Here is a 16,102-nt window from a genome sequence, read left to right as displayed (position 1 = left end):
GAGTTAACAAAACTTTGAAACAAATGGACTTAACGGATACCTATGGAGTGCTCTATCCAACAAAAACAGAATACACATTATTCTCAAATTAAAACAACACTGAGATTCCATCTTGCTCCAGAAAGAATGGCTATTATCAAAAAATCAACCAATAATAAATGCTGGTGGGTTCTTCATTTTTCGTGGGAGTGTAAACTGGTAAAACCACTATGGAAATCAGTATGGAGATTATCCCAAAAATGGAAATTTCATTTGACCCAGCTATTCTCCTTCCAGGAATCTTTCCCCAAAAGTTAAGATATCATACCATAGTCATATATGGATACCCATGTTTACAGCAGCACAATTCATAATAGCTAAATTTTGAAAACAGCCTGTAGGTCCATCGACAGATGAATGAATAATGAAAATGTGGTATTTACACACAATGGAGTACTACTTTGCCATAAAGAAGGGTAAACTTGAGTAGGAAAATGGATGTACCGTGAGACCATAATGCTAAGTGAAGTAAATCAGACACACAAGCTTAAATATGGCATGGCTTCTCTTATATGGAAAACTCAACATATAAATAGGGTGCAAAATAAGAGACAATAGAGAAAAAAGGGACAATAGAGAAGTTGTAGTCATCTGGCATGGACAATGTATCTAAAAGTTACCTTGATTCACCATAACTGTCTCATGTGTATGTGTTTTATATGGTTTTCGCCTGTTTGGCTGCGAATCTGCATGTATGATAATTAACTTTACAAGGACTTATAAATAAGTGAATCTGATGATGGCAAAAGGGTATGGGTAGAGGAGAAAGGGGAATAAAAGATTTGAGGTGCCTTATGCACATGTACCAATTTTCCACATGAATGCAATCATTACGTACTGCAAACATGTACTACTAAAAGTAAAATATTTTAAAGAAAAAAATTATTATTAATTACCTTCATGGGCTGATTTTACTCAGTAAATCGTTGTGCACTTACACGTTTAAGCTGCATAACAGCACTTCCAGCCCCTCTACATTCAGACAAGAACAGTGAGGGACACAAGGGCAGGCACCACCCCCAAGCACGGAGTTAGCAAGCAGCATCAGGACAGCATCAACCTAGGAATCCTGGGTCCAAAGCCACACCTCTGAGCACTGTGCACTAATCTACTAGAGCTAAAGCTCCACCCAGTGTAGCAGGAAATCAAATCAGAAACTAGAGAAAGAGTAGGAAAGTAAGCTGGGGAGGTGGCGAGAGTGGAGTTCCAAGTGCTGGACGGGTGCAGAGCAGATTACCGCAGCCCTGCAAAGGGTGACACGCAGACTCATGAAGCATTTGCTATCGAAAAAGGATGGAAAGCCTTTGCCTCTGAGGATAAGATTTGTACAGAGGACAAAATGGCTAAGGCAATGCTCTTACCAGTGTAAAAGCAACCACTTTGATTTAACGATCAGAGCTGTTAGTTTTAAAGAGGAGACAGTTAAGCAGGCAAATGTGACATGCACCAAATTTTGAGTCTGGATCTACTGCAACTTCACTTTGAAGAGATATCTAACACAAACTCTACCGCTTCAAGTTCCTGATCTAACCGTATTTTCATGTGAAATCAAACTCTGCCACTTGTATGAGAAGGATCCCAGAGGTGGAAAGAGGAAGCAGGGAGAAGAGGAGGGGCTGAAGAGAGTTCAGATGTGTTGTGCACACATAAGACCTGCCCATGGGAAAGTTACTATTTACTACAAACACAGACTAACAAGAAATAAAAATGGAAAAAAATGAAACTGTGTGTGTCTCATACTCTGAGTAACTACTGTGCAGATAACAATACACAGTGTTTCAGCTATTGCTGTCCTCTTATTATTTTGTTTTGAAATGGTTTTGTTTTTCATAAAATAAAAAAAGAAAAAAGTAAACGATACCATTTCTACTCCTTTTTAGTACACGGGCTACACTTTATCTTGCTTACTCTGTCAAAACCTCAACCTCAAAAGGAACCATTATATTAGTCAACTGAGAACATATTTCTGAAAGATGGTTTTAGTTGAGAAAGTATGGGGAACTGAACAATCACCCCTAGTACAGTACAAGGCAATCATACACTGCCTTTTTAAACTGATCCAAAGAGAATAAATTCATTAAGATAATAACCTATCCGATTTCAAAGACTACACTGAGACAGTCCAGGACATTCACCCACCTCATAGCCTCCGGGCTCTAATTCCGTGGGCTCCTGTCGGGAGGCGCCTAAGGCCAGCCACCCTCGAAGTGGGCTCCCACACTGGCTCGCGCCCACCACCGCTACCTTCTGCACGGCACAGAGCCTGCAAAGCCCTGTACACATCTCTTCTGCAAAAGAGTAAAAGGGACCCAGAGGGCAGAGGACACTACACAGTGGCCACAGAAACCACTTGCAGAAGAACAGAAAGAAAAGGAGCCTCCTTTGGGGCCTTCAGTTTAGCAGTTGTGGAGAAAGGGTGGGAAAGGTTCCAATATCACATCCAGGAAGAGCACTTTATTAAGACAGCCTTTGTCCTCATATCTTCTACTCCTCCGTCCATCCCCAAGCTAGGAAACGTGGAGGAATAGTTGTGGAGTAGAGAAAGGGCTGAGTCTTGCTCCATATATAAGGGGAGAAACAGAAACGATGCCAAGGAGCTCACAGCTAAACTATAAAAAGCATGCAGGGCCAGGGATGTAGCTCAGTGGTTCCGCTGCCTGCCTCGCAAGCGCAAGGTCCCGAGTTTGATCCCTGATACCAAAAAAAAAAAAAAAAATATATATATATATATATATATATATAAAAAGCGTGCACCGTGTCTCTGTCCTCAGCACCTCGAACCTGCTTTCTCTGCACGCTTCCGAGTTGCCCCAGCTCTGCTTTTCCCTCACCTACCCAGCCTCCTGTCCACAGACCCCACGTTTCCATGGCTTCAGTCTGCAATGCTCTGCTCTACACAATGATACACCATGATGCTGCATGTGGATGAGAATCCTGGAGGACCTATCTCTTCCCAGGTAACATATTTTGAAATGAATGTCTAAAGATTAGACAGGCCCTAATTTAGCAAACATCAAGGGAAGAGAAACCATGGGGCTTTTACGGAAAACATTTTGGAAGAAGCGGTCTCGCGTCCTTCAAATCACAGGAGGTAGCACCTGTATATCAGTGTGTCTCTGTATATACACTGTATTTATCTGTGTATCAGTGAGTCTCTACCACCTGTATACTCGCAAACAGAATTTAAGAGATGTTCAACCTCACTTAAAAGAAAAATGAAAATGTGACACTGAGCTATAATTTTTATTTACCAGATTAACAAGAGCAATGGCAACAACAACAAAAGATTAAGACATTCTGACATGGCTGTGAGTGAACCGATATCTGGTAGAAATGCAAAACAGTACATACATAAGGTAAGGAGTTTTGCAATTTCTAATAGCTTTGTAATAATCGCCCTTTAACAAAGCAATATCACTTTTCCCTCCATGAAGAGGGAGGGAAAGGTTCCAGTATCACACTCTGGAAAAGCACATTATTAATACCTGTAACAATGAAATCATTATCCAATCGTCATCTTCCCAGTAAGACCTCCCCTGGCCACTCTACTTTAAACTGCTGAAGAGGTTAGGTTACAAACCCTGTTTGCTTCCCCTGACTGACTTTTCTCCACATTTCTCAGCACTTCTCCATACAGTATACTCTCTACTTCTCTATTTATTACCAGGGTCTCCCTCCTCTGCCAGGTAAACTCCATGATAGGGCCCTTGTTGTGTGCTGTAGGCACAGCACCCTTAACAAACAGTACCTGGGGGCTGGGGATTGAGCTCAGTGGTTTCATCGCCTGCCTCACAAGCCTTAGGATCCAAGTTCAATCCCTGGTAACAACAACAACAAAAAAAACAGTACCTGGCACATATTTAGTAATAAAATAAAATGTGGCAGGAGTCATTAAGCATTGTGGACCCTAACTTTCCTTTGAACCTTTGTGTGTTTGTTTAAATTGTATGGAAAGTGCAGCATGTTTTGAAACATGTGTATGTTGCAGAATGGCTGCATCAAAGCAATTAATATATGTATTACCTCACAGCCTTGTGATGAGATCATTCAAAATCTACCCTGTTATTTTCAAGAATATACTACATTGCCGGGGATTTAGCTCAGTGGTTCCGCCGCCTGCCTTGCAATCAAAGGTCCTGAGTTTGATCCTCGGTTACCAAAAAAAAAAGAATATACTACATTATTATTAACTATAGACATCTTGGATTTATTTATTTATTTATTTATTTTGATACCAGGGATCGAACTCGGGACCTTCTGCTTTTGAGGCAGATGGCAGAACCACTGAGCTAAATCCCTGGCCCTATTCCTATTAACTGAAATTTTGTATCCTTTGCCCAATATCTTCCCAACCCCTTCCCAGTAACTAACATTCTACTTTATATCTCCATGTGTTCAATTTTTTTGTTTATATTTCACATATATGTGACAGCATATAGTATTTATCTTTCTTTGCCTGATTTATTTCACCTTAAATTTCCTCCAGATTGGTCCATGTTGTTGCCAGTGACAGGATCACTTCCTTTTCTAATTTTTTCATGCTACTGGGAATTGAAGCCAGGGTTCACACATGCTAGGCACAAGTGTTCTACCATTGAGCTACACCTCTAGCTCTTTTTATTGTAATTGTTTTTTGAGACAGAGTTTCACAAAGTTGCCCAGGTTAGCTTCACACTTGGAATCCTCCTGCCTCAGCCTCCCAAGTAGCTGGGATTATAGGCCTGCCCTATCACACCCAGGATCTCCTACTTCTCAAAGGATGAATAGGATTCCACTATGCATATATATACCATACTTTTTTCTGTTGAGCCCATATCTTGGTGACTGAATGATGCTGTAAAGAACATGGGACTGCAGGCACCTCCTCCATACACTGACTTTACTTCCTTTGGACATACACCCATGGAGAAATTACTAAGTCATGTGTTACTTCTATCTGTAATTTTCTGAGGACACTGTGTACTGTTTTCCACAATGGCTGTGCCAGTTTACATTCCTAACAACAGTACCCAAGGGCTTCCTTTTCTCCGTTTTCCTCTATCATCTGCTGTCTGTCACCTCTGCTAGTGGCCATCATAACAGTCCAACTCCAGAGGCAGAGTTTTACACCATGTGGGAAGAGTCTCAGAGCCAAACCCCACAGAATACTATTCCCAGGTCTGGAAACCTAACAAATTTTGCCCGGTTGAATTTTAAACTTGCTGGAGACCACTGACACCTCTTTTCCTTCCATGTTCTCAGTTTCTCATTGGCAGTACTGGAACTGCTGCTCTATGCCTGGCCCCCCACTGTACTGGGAGAGCACAAAGCTTGATTTCTAGCTTCAGATCCAGAAATGCAAAGGAATGCTGACCCAGGATGAGTCTGACTGAAATGGATTAAAGATTTAGACAACAGACTTCTGTGCTGATGACATTTAGGTGACATTTTGGACTCTGAGTTGATGCTATCATGTAAGGCTGTAGGTCACAGTGAGGTACTCTGATTTTTTTTTAAGTACTTTGATTTTATTCCAGGCTTAGTGGGGCTCCACAGAAGAATTCCAACTAGCAAAGCAAAATGGCCTGATTTACAGTTTTTAGAGTTACTAATACTTACTATAATAAGAAGATGAGTGTAGGAGTACGGAAACCAGTTAGGAAACTATTACAGTAGTCTGAGCAAAAGAAAATAGGGGCCCCAGCCACAATGACAGCAGCAGGATGGGGAAAACAAATGGCTTCAAAATGTATTTTACAGGTAACACAAACAGGACGCGTGGGTTGATTCGGGAGATGAGAAAATAAGAAGACATGAAGAGTCTTCAGTTAGGACTGAGGCGCCTGGGTAGACAGTCCCATTAGCAAGGCAGGGAAGACAGGAAGGGAGAGCCTCGCAACAGGAAAACCAAGACCCACACTTCAGACAACTGAAGCATCACCTAGTGAACATCAGACAGGATATCAAGCAAGAGCGAGAGCTCAAAGACAGCCCATAGCTGGATTATAAATCCCGGGGGAGTTTAAAACAGCAAAACTAGGCAAAACCAACTTGGAGCAAAAGATTAGAAAGATGAAGTGAGCTGAGACCAAACTCAGGTCCATTCCATATTTACAGGTGTGACAGAGGCAAGAGGCCAGCAGAGGAGACAGAGAAGCAGCAGCCAAGTGGGTAAAAAGAAAACAGGTGCAATGTTATCAATGTCATTTTTTCAGCATTACTGATGCTAATTACAATTACTTTATATCACCTTCAGGTGATTGACTCTAGGAAAGTCTGGATTAAAATGCAAAAGCTGTAGCCCTCAGCCTTAATTGTGGAAATACTCAAAGCCTTATAAACACCCACCAGAACAGGATACCTTATTAAATGCTGTGGAAATAGAGATATGGAGATTCAGATACTTTTCCATAACACGGGTACAATGCGAATATATAGCTTTTAAAAATTAATCACAGAATTTAAATTACACAGAAAAATGGAAGACAGCAAGCTAGACTAAGGTAGAAACACCCAGGGAGGGCATATTGAGAACTCCCAGAAGGAATGGAGACAATGGAAATGGAAAGAAGAGCCACGGGAAGAAGCACATTCGATCACCACGGGCATCGAGCCCCACCTCGCCACTGTGGCTCTCTGTCCCACTGCTGCCACAGACCACCCTAGGCTCCCTTCAGCTTCCTTCCTCCTGCTGTCTCTGCTCCTGTCTCGATTCTCTACGTGACCACAGCTTTCACAGCCTCTGTTCCCACTGATCTGCAGCATATTTGCTGTCCTATCAAATAAGGTTTTAGCAGGACAATATAATAACAATAAAATTATTTAAGAGTTTTTGGTAATTCTGGATTAAAATATCACAGTACAAGACAAATAGTGTTGACACAGAGAAAGCAATGTATCAACCTGATCCCTCTCCCCACTCCATTTTAGCTAAGAAGCACAAACTGAGGGAAGAGCTGACTTCAATTTCCTCCTTTGTGGTACTGGAGGAAAGGTACAGACAAGCTACATGGTACTAAGGGCAGAAGATTGTTTTTAAGTGAGCACTGACACAGATAAATCCCAGTGACCATGTCAATTACAGTCACATAAATTCACCTACAATGCATTATAACATTTCCTGCACTCTGAAGAAGCTCAGGTCTCTCTGAGCTGTCAAAGACACAGAAAATAGGCTGACGCTTCCCTGCGTGACGCCATACCCCGCTAAACAAACACTGCTCCTGCTCCTGGGTGAGCTCAGAAGCCCAGGCGGGGAGGGGGGCTCCCGAGGCAGGGGAGTTTGCCGGAGAGACGCGGGAAGAAGAAAGCAGTTTGGAGAGAGACAAGGACAGTAAATTGGGAGGACTCCTTCCACTGAGCCCGGGTCTATCCCTCTCTTCAGACCCTGCCACAGATTTGTGACCGCTTCTGAGGAGCGCCGGAGCCCAAGGCCCTCGATTCTTACACCTGATCCTCGCCTCCCACTCAGTAAGTGCATTACCTTTCCTGAGGCCACCTTGGTGAACCACCCGGAGGGCAGGCGGCTCCTTCTAAGGAAGCACAGACAGCTGTCGGTGTCCTAGGACGCTGAGGTCTTTGGAAATGCTCCCGCTCCGAATTTCAACCACCCCCTCACATCTCTGATGGAGTACAGTAACAAAACAGAAGTCAATGGGAGGGCAGCATGCACTCAGATTCCAGAGTCTGAAAGGGAACAGAAACCAAAGCCTCCATCTGTGCCTCTTCACCATGCCTAAGAACCAATATGCCAGAAACCAGGCTTTATGGGTCCAGAAGAACCAAAAATAAAGTAACAACTCGCATAGCCACATGAGAAAAGCAACAGTACTTTAGGTATGAGGCTACAGCATCATTAACAAATATATCCTTATTAAACTTTATGCCCTATAAATCCAAATTATCTGGCATCTCACTAAAATTTATGATGCTCTACAAAGTGTTCAGTAGCGAATATCCACACAGAGTGCCCTGACTTACCTCTTCTAATACAGATGAGCTCATGGACGCCACACGTTCTCTCTCCACCTGTTAAAAAAAAGTTCAGCAGGAGTTAAAAGCACAGAAAACAGCCTGAGTTCAGCTGTTACAAAGAAACATTTTAAACCAGCACCTATTAATGATCTCAGAAAAGAAACTCCCTAGCACTTCTCCTTAAACTTAACTAAGTGAGTATGATAGTCTGATACTGAAGAATTCTCTTAAACAACCCCAAAATTAAAGCTTTACAAAGTTTTGGGATGAAGATGTTTCATGAAAGCTTCTTGAGAGCTGACAGCTATCACTACTTTCCACCATCCAGGAGACACTGCAGGGAGGACCTGCCTTTGTGTCAGAGCCTCAACGAACACATGCACATTAGGACTGAAAAGTCACCCTATAGCAGCCCTCATTACACTTTGGAGCATAAAGTGTACAACAGGGGACCCGACCCCACCTGATTCTCCAGTCACCCAGTCTTATAAATGTGTAAGAACAAATTTAGCCAAAAATTACTTTTATTATGAGGTTTTCCTTTTTGGAAAGAGCCTTTTTTAATGTTTCATTTTTTTTAAATCTCCATTGGGCAGGAAAACACTAATATAGAAAAGTGCAGGGGCTGGGGATTTAGCTCAGTGGTTTCGCCGCCTGCTGCGCAAGCGCAAGGACCCGAGTTCGATCCCCAGTACCAAAAAAAAAAAAAAGAAAAAGAAAAGTGCACAAACCTATGAAGTTCGACAAAGCACGAGCCTGAGTTACTACAAAGCAAGGCCACATCCCAGAGTCCTCTTGTGCACCTCCCTACCCAGAAGGCACTGCCTGACTTCCCAGAAGCAACTGCTCCCCTGAGTTCTAACAAGACAGCTTACTTCTGTCTGCATATATACATAGAACCATTGAGTGGGCATGCTTGGTTACTGTTGTGATTCACTCCTTTTCATTACTCTATAGAATTCCACTGTGTATAAATATATGTATGCACATACACCATCTATATATAATTCGTACATACATGAACTTCAATTCACAGACATTTGGACTGGCTTGAGTTTGGGTTTGTTATAAATAATTATGCTATAAACCTTTTTATATGTATCTCTTTCTGGTCCATATGCATGCCTCTGGGTCATGCAGTAGATGTATCTTTGGCATGATAATGGCAAAGAGTGGAATGGGTAAAGAAAAGGTGGTATGTATACCACAGAATACAATCTAAAAGAAGGACACTACATTTCTAACAATAAGAAGGAATATGAAAAACATTGTGCTGAGTGAAATAAGCCAGGCACACAAAGATAAACATTACACAATCTCACTTATGTGTGAAGTCTAAAGAGTCAACTCACAGACCCAGAGAGCAGGATGGTTGCTATCAGAGCCAGGGGAAAGGAAGGGGGAGATGTGGCTCAATCAGAAAGAGACATTAGTTGGTTCTTTGTTTTGTTTCGTTTTTCACACAGGGTCTTGCCATGTAGTTCAGGCTGGTCTTGAATTCACTATGTAACCCAGGCTGGCCTCAAACTCACAGCAATCCTCCTGCCTCAGCCTCTCAAGAGCCGGGATTACAGGTAGGCACTACCACACCTGGAGAGAAATTAATTTTTAAGATCTACTGCACAGAATGGTGACTATCATTAATAACAATATATTGTACTTTTGAAAACTGCTGATCAAGATTTTAAATGTTCTCATGCCAGGGATGTGGCTCAGTGGCAGCACACCTGCCTGACAACCAGAAGGTCCTGAGTTCGATCCCCAGTACCACACACAGAAAAAAGATTTTAAATGTTCTCATCATACATACACACACACACACACACACACACACAATAGGAGATGAGTTGACAGATGAGTTAACCGGCTTGATTTAATCATCCCACAATGTATACATCTATCACAACAACACATTATCAGCACTCTGGAAGGCTGAGACAAGAAAATCCCAATTTCTAGCCCAGCCTGAGCAACTCAGAGACTTAGTAAGACTGTCCTAAAATTGAAATTTCTTAAAATGGGGTTGGAATGTAGCTCAATGTGAAGGCCCTGGGTTCAAACCTCTGTACTGGAAAAAAACAAACACATATACCCCATTAAGATATACTGAGTATTCCATTTATTGTTAAGAGTAATTTTAATAGGGCTTACTACATAAACATGTACTTATTTCACTCAAAATCAGGTCACCACTTTAATGTGTTTTGTAGTGTTCTGTACATGTATGACCCTGTCATTATGCTATAAATTATCTTTAACTTTTGCATAATACAAAATTAAATAATTTAATCATTTTAGTTCATTATAAAAGCCTATAAGCAGTTCAGTTATAAGAAATAGAAGTATCTTTCAGCAATCACATGGGAAATAAAAACCATGATATCCAATAAAAAAAAAATAGGTCAACTGGAAAGCAAGCTAAAAAACTAGAAAACAGCAGTGCTCTCTAAAGTAGGTTAGAGCTACAGTCTAATTTCGTTGTAACAATGCCATATTTCCTTATCAGCAATACAGACTAATCATTTATTATCAGTTAGGCTCTGCAAGGAAAAGCACCTAACGCAAAGCCGCAATTAGAAGAACTATCATTCTGCAAAACCTCAGAGTAAAATGCTGTTTTAGTTGGAATATTACCAAGGAGCAACGTCAGATCATTCTCCGAGGGCTAGAATGAAATACATCTGCACACTATCTACATTCAACATCCAGGAGGCACCAGCCAGATGAGTGGGTATTTACCAAGCCACAAGAAGAACCCATGTCCAAGACATTGGAAGCATCAGTAATATAATATATATTGAGGCCTATGCCATTTTCATACGTTACTCAGAAATAGTTCTTCTTTACAGCCATTAAGACATATTTTCTAAAAGTTAACATCTGTAATATTTCTTCTTTGTAGTCATATTTTCTAAAAGTTAATATTTGTAACTTAGTTTCAGTTATGTATTTTATTCATGTAGCCAGTTGAGCTTTATAAGGCCTATAATTAAAACTAGACTCTCTCACATATTCAATATAAAATGGTTAAGTTTTACTATATACATCTAATCTTAAATATTTTTAAGCATAAGTTTATAAGACTTGGTTTTAATGGTAATAAAAAACTGGAATGACAATGAATGCTAACTCCCTTCAATTCATCTCTATTAAGTGGAAGAACCTCAAAAATAAAAAGCTAGTCAAATAATTGCTATATCTTAAATTATGGAGTTAATGGATAATTGTAGGATTTATCAAAGTACTCATAAAAACCAAATAAGTAACATAAGAGACTAGAACTCAGACATAAAGTTGTCTAGTTCATTATTTTACAGTATAGATAAACAAACTGAGACATTAAATATGAACATGGCCCAGGGGCCCTAGGAAAAAAAGGCAAACATTATGATTAATGTAGTTAAGGAAGTCAAAATTGATTTTTCTTTATATTTATGACAAAAAGAAAATCATAAACTTGTTTTCTGATCTGTTAAGCAATTTAAATAAGAGTGAATTTTGCAAAAACTGCACTTGCAGGTAATTTTAGCCCTGCTCATGGAAGAACCTTCTCAGCAGCATGGAAATGAGAAACAGTAAATGACAAGCGCAGTCTGAGTTAGCATCTTTTTTCCCAGGCAAATTCATGTAGGAGAACAATGGAAACTGGCGTGGTCCTCTACAGCTGGCATAAAGGAGAAGAAGAAACGGATGTGTGGGGGCACACACATATGTGTGCTGTGATTGTGTGCATGCGTGATCGAGTATGAATATAAAAATGAACACATGACTGTGAGTGTGCCTGGCAACTGGAATTAAAGGGAGGGGATCATTCTAAAATATGCATTATCTCCATGTTTACAGAGGAAGATGTATGGTGATATTATGATCCTATCAAAATGCATCCGGGTATACAAAATGGAATCAAGCTCTCGGGCAAGAGGGTGAGGTGACCCTGGGACAGCCATGTCTTCCTCTAGACCTCGCCCCGGTGGCCTGGAAGGGAGCACAAGTCAAACATATTAATCTTTGCACCCAGTAAAGATCTGGAAAGGACTGCATACCATCTGTTTGGTACTACTTTGCCTGAAGTTTGGGACTTCTGACTTCCAAGTCTCCCACAGCGAGTGAAAGTTACAATTATGCCTTTTGATGTTACCAAGTTGACACCACTTTCACACAAAGTTATCAGCAGACGAGCCACAATTCGTATGGGTAAAACTGGTCATGCTGCTCGTGGGAAATCCTGAGAGGAAGAAGCTGTCTCTGGGATTCACACTGTCAGTTTCAAGATGAACCGGAAAGGAACATGACCATCTAACTTGGGTACACTAATGCCACGACTCAGACATTCAGTGACCCCAGCTGCTGCAGTCCGAAAGCTGTGGATTTTGCAGAAGTAGTATACCTGGAGAGTTCCCTACAACAGCCCGGGACCAGAGGGAACGCCAGGCTAGTCCGATACACTTCCCCTCCCTGATGACTGTTCTGGTCACGGTACTTGGATGGTTACTGTGGAGTGCTGCAGCAGTGATGGATGCAGCTCTTCTATCGATAATGGGTAACAAATCCTGTCCTCCACCTCCCCTTCTCAACATCTGCCTGCCACAGAAATTACGAAGCCAAAACATATTTTGATTTTGCAAAATAAAACTGATTTTGTAGAAGAAAGTAAGGCTACACAACAGTGTGAACAGTCCCTGCATCTGTACAAGGGTTAGCAGCTGAGGAGCTCCTGCTATTCCAGTTTCGGCTCAGCTGAAATACAACTGTGAAGCTGTCTGTAAAGAAAACCCTGGTTCCTATAAGAAAGTACCTCAGAACCCTAACTTACTGTCATTAGTTCTGTCTCAATTACTTTCTCGTTGCTGAGACACAATACCAGACACCCAAGACTCAGGGGCAGAAAGGTTTATTTTGGCTCACAGGCTGTAGAAGTTTCAGTCCATAGTCAGCTGGCTCCAAGGCAGAGGGGCGTCACAGAGGAGGAAGAGCTCGCGCATCGGGGAGACCCTTTCAGGCCACGCCCCTAGTGACCCACCTCTTCCCACCAGGCTTCCCCTCCCAACAACACATTTAACTATAAACTCACAGGTGGACCAATCCCCGGATGAGCACCTCACCCCACGATCCAGTCACCTCCCAAAAGCCCCACCTAGAGCACTTCATCTGAAGTTTTCAAGGGACATCTGGATATAAACACAGCGAGATCTGATGTTAACAAACCTGGCGATGAAGCTGATCGCCTGAAAGGGATTTCAGCTGCGGCAGGATTTTAAAAGAGTACTAAAGGTGGGCCAGGAGATAGAAGTCAGACCTGGTGTTATTTCCAAAGGCAGTGGAGGGAAACATCACTTTTTGCAGAACACAGTGGTCTGCAACATTCTGGCCCAGGGTCTCTCTGGAGTTGGAACAAACCAGGCCAACACCGTGCCAGGCTGGCAGAACGATGAGCAAGTGCAGGTGCGGCTGGAGCACTGCCTGAGGTATTCACAGAACTGGAAATTCCCCATCTGCGTAGACAGACTCGGGGTGTACACAGGAGGAGACAAAAAGCAGCAAACACACACGCCCTCCCAGAAAGAAGCGCTCTCGGTGGACAGAGGAGCTCCGCCTATAGGAGGCAGAGCCCCTGCAGCCAAGACAGGGGATTCCTGTGTGCAGGTGCAGAAGAAAACAAACTGCCCGAGCAGAAGAGCTGAAAACACTACGTCCAACTGGCTGGGGTCAGATAAGAAGAGGCCCGACAAGCCAGTAACTGACGATGAATGAGAAACCACAACTAAATCACAGTCAGAGGAAACCAGAATGTCTCGTAACAACCTAAAGGATATATTTTAAAGCAAAACTAGGAAATTAACTTTATCCCTTAGTACCTTAATAAGAACTTCTCAGGTTATTCTCATTGATTAGGAAAATTTACGTCTACTATTTAAATAGTGGAGCCTCCAATACATGTCAAACACTAGCATGTTGCCGAATTTAATCTAAATTTCAGTGGACATTATTGATGAGCATTTTCAAATTTATGTCACTGTAGCTTTCAATGAAACTATTCTAGCCAGCTTTGGCTGTGTGACACATCCCACTGAACGTGCTTGAAATAAAGCTTCCTTGATTTAAAAAATGGAATTAAACCTGTTAGTTCCTTCAAGAGTCCTTTCCCAAATTCACTCTATGGATCATGTTCTGACTTTATCCTAAATCACCACAACTTATTTATTTAAGGTTCTATTTATTTCTTAGTGGTCAAACACTGAAAGACTACTTTAGAAATGTGTTAAAATTCATCTCACTTAAAGTTTCTTCTCCAAAGCACACCCATTAAAGTAGTCACAGTCTTTAACACCTGGCTCTCATTGTCATAGCTGCATCCACGCAGACACCAGTGCTACTCATAGTAAGGAAGAACTAAGTATTTCCTTTTAATGCTGTCAACTCCCCCAGAACAACTTAACTCATGTAGACCGCTAACTTCACATTTTAGGTTAGTTCCTAATTTAGTCATTCATTCAAGGAATAATACCAACTTGGGTCCCTATTTTACAATACAGTGTTGTGGGAAAGATCCCAGTTTCTGACCTGAGCCAGACTGCAATTCTAAAGTCAGCATCGCCTAGTAATTCTCTCTGTGAACCCTGTGCTTGTTACTTAATCTGCACAATAAGAAAAAATAGTAGTCATTGATAAAGTAGTAATAAAAACCCCAGGACAGAAGTAGCTTTCCTCTTGTATACTGATTGGTGGGCTGGTCACAGCTGCCAGAGCGGGGGAGACAGCCTTGGCGGCCAGGACCCTGAACCCAGTCCTCAACAACAGGGAAGGGGTGCTTGGTAAAAGAGGCCCCCCTGAAGTTCAGCGAGGGAGAAACAGTGCTGTCTAGGACTGCGGTCAGGGACGCTTGACGGCCGGCCGTCGGCCCACAGCAGAACACACTAATATCTTGCGCTCCTCACAAGAAGAGTATGAAATTCCACAAAAACCTAAGTTTACAATCAAGAAACACAGGAGACTCTTATATAGTTTCCTTCTCTTCTACAGCATCAGTTACTGCTGAATTTTAAACACTCTCCTGTGTAAATATTCCAAAACAAATGCTAATCTTCTCATACCTCTTAACTTGTTCCCTTTTAAAATTATTTCTGTAAAACGAAAAGAAAACAATCTTCAGGCCTGCACCCCTCTGGGAGTTATCTTTCCAATCTGAATTCCTTTGCTTTTTGTTCGTCCTTTTCACGCTTTCATGAGCTCATTTTATCTATAACATTCTCATCCTGTGCAGAGTAGACCTGGGCACCCGCTAGCATCAGCGGAATCACCAAGGATTTCTGTTCACGACAGCGGCTCATCTCAAGATACCTCGCAATTTGCAAAGCACGAGCAACAGTGTCTGATTTGATCTACAAAAGGTCCTGTGCATTTATTCAGTAATTTTTCCTTCAGAGGTACAAACTTTAGCTTACAAAATTAAATGTAAATTGTTCATAAATCCATTTTCCAACCACTGAACTACTTTTCCATTCAGTTTGTTTCAGTTAGCTTATTAATATAACATAATAAACCTCTGAATTGTGCTAAAAAAAAGTTCTATTTTATTTAATTTCTAGTTAACTAAGAATAAAACAAAACCTTGTTTAGACTACCTAAGATCAATTTTTTAAACTACAAGTATTCATATTGCATTTATAAGTTCAAAATACTGAAGATATTCAATATTTCTTTAACAATTATCTCATGATGACTCAAACACTACTTAGAATATCAATTCTAATATACTTCTAAAAATATGAAAATAAAAACATTCTTAATATATATGTGGCTGTCAGAAGTAAGCTCATAAGTAAATTTCTAATAACATCTTGCTCTGTTGTCACTATTTCCTTCTGACAAAAATGGCAAATCAAAGGTTCCAGCTGGAAGTCGCGGCACATGCCTGTAACCCCAGCACTGGGGAGGCTATACAGAGCAGTAACATCTCTAACAGTAGCATGGACAGCAGGAGAGGGCTGTGATGACTGCCCTCAAGACCACACGTATAACACCCTTCTATTGAGTTTTTAAAATCCAGTATTTCAAATGGCTTCTCGAAGTCCCAATCTGCCTTAGAAGTCTTAAGCCTTAACGGGCATCT

The 16,102-nt window shown here is 41.4% G+C and overlaps 1 protein-coding gene and 1 pseudogene across 15 annotated transcripts in view; one reads left to right on the top strand and one right to left on the bottom strand.

Moving 5' to 3' along the window:
• Positions 1–16,102, bottom strand: part of Syt14 (synaptotagmin 14) — a 243,251-nt gene that overhangs the window by 220,757 nt on the left and 6,392 nt on the right. For 4 of the 15 annotated variants that reach the window (XM_087194213.1, XM_004862011.3, XM_004862012.3 and 1 more), the window contains exon 2: positions 7,999–8,046. In XM_087194213.1, the coding sequence (XP_087050339.1) occupies positions 7,999–8,046 (48 nt within the window). Of the gene's footprint in view, positions 1–7,998; positions 8,050–16,102 lie in introns of those variants that run through there. The other 11 variants (XM_087194202.1, XM_087194206.1, XM_087194204.1 and 8 more) reach the window with 5 other exon arrangements.
• LOC147823203 (eukaryotic translation initiation factor 2 subunit 3, X-linked-like) lies at positions 12,114–13,743 on the top strand (annotated as a pseudogene).

This window comes from Heterocephalus glaber, unplaced genomic scaffold, assembly GCF_053883595.1.
Source record: "Heterocephalus glaber isolate CG9 unplaced genomic scaffold, H.glaber_assembly_v1.0 deba00001600, whole genome shotgun sequence".
Lineage (NCBI taxonomy): Eukaryota > Metazoa > Chordata > Mammalia > Rodentia > Bathyergidae > Heterocephalus > Heterocephalus glaber.
The sequence above is the reverse complement of the archived record's forward strand: the minus strand, read 5'-3'. Positions and strand labels throughout refer to the sequence as shown.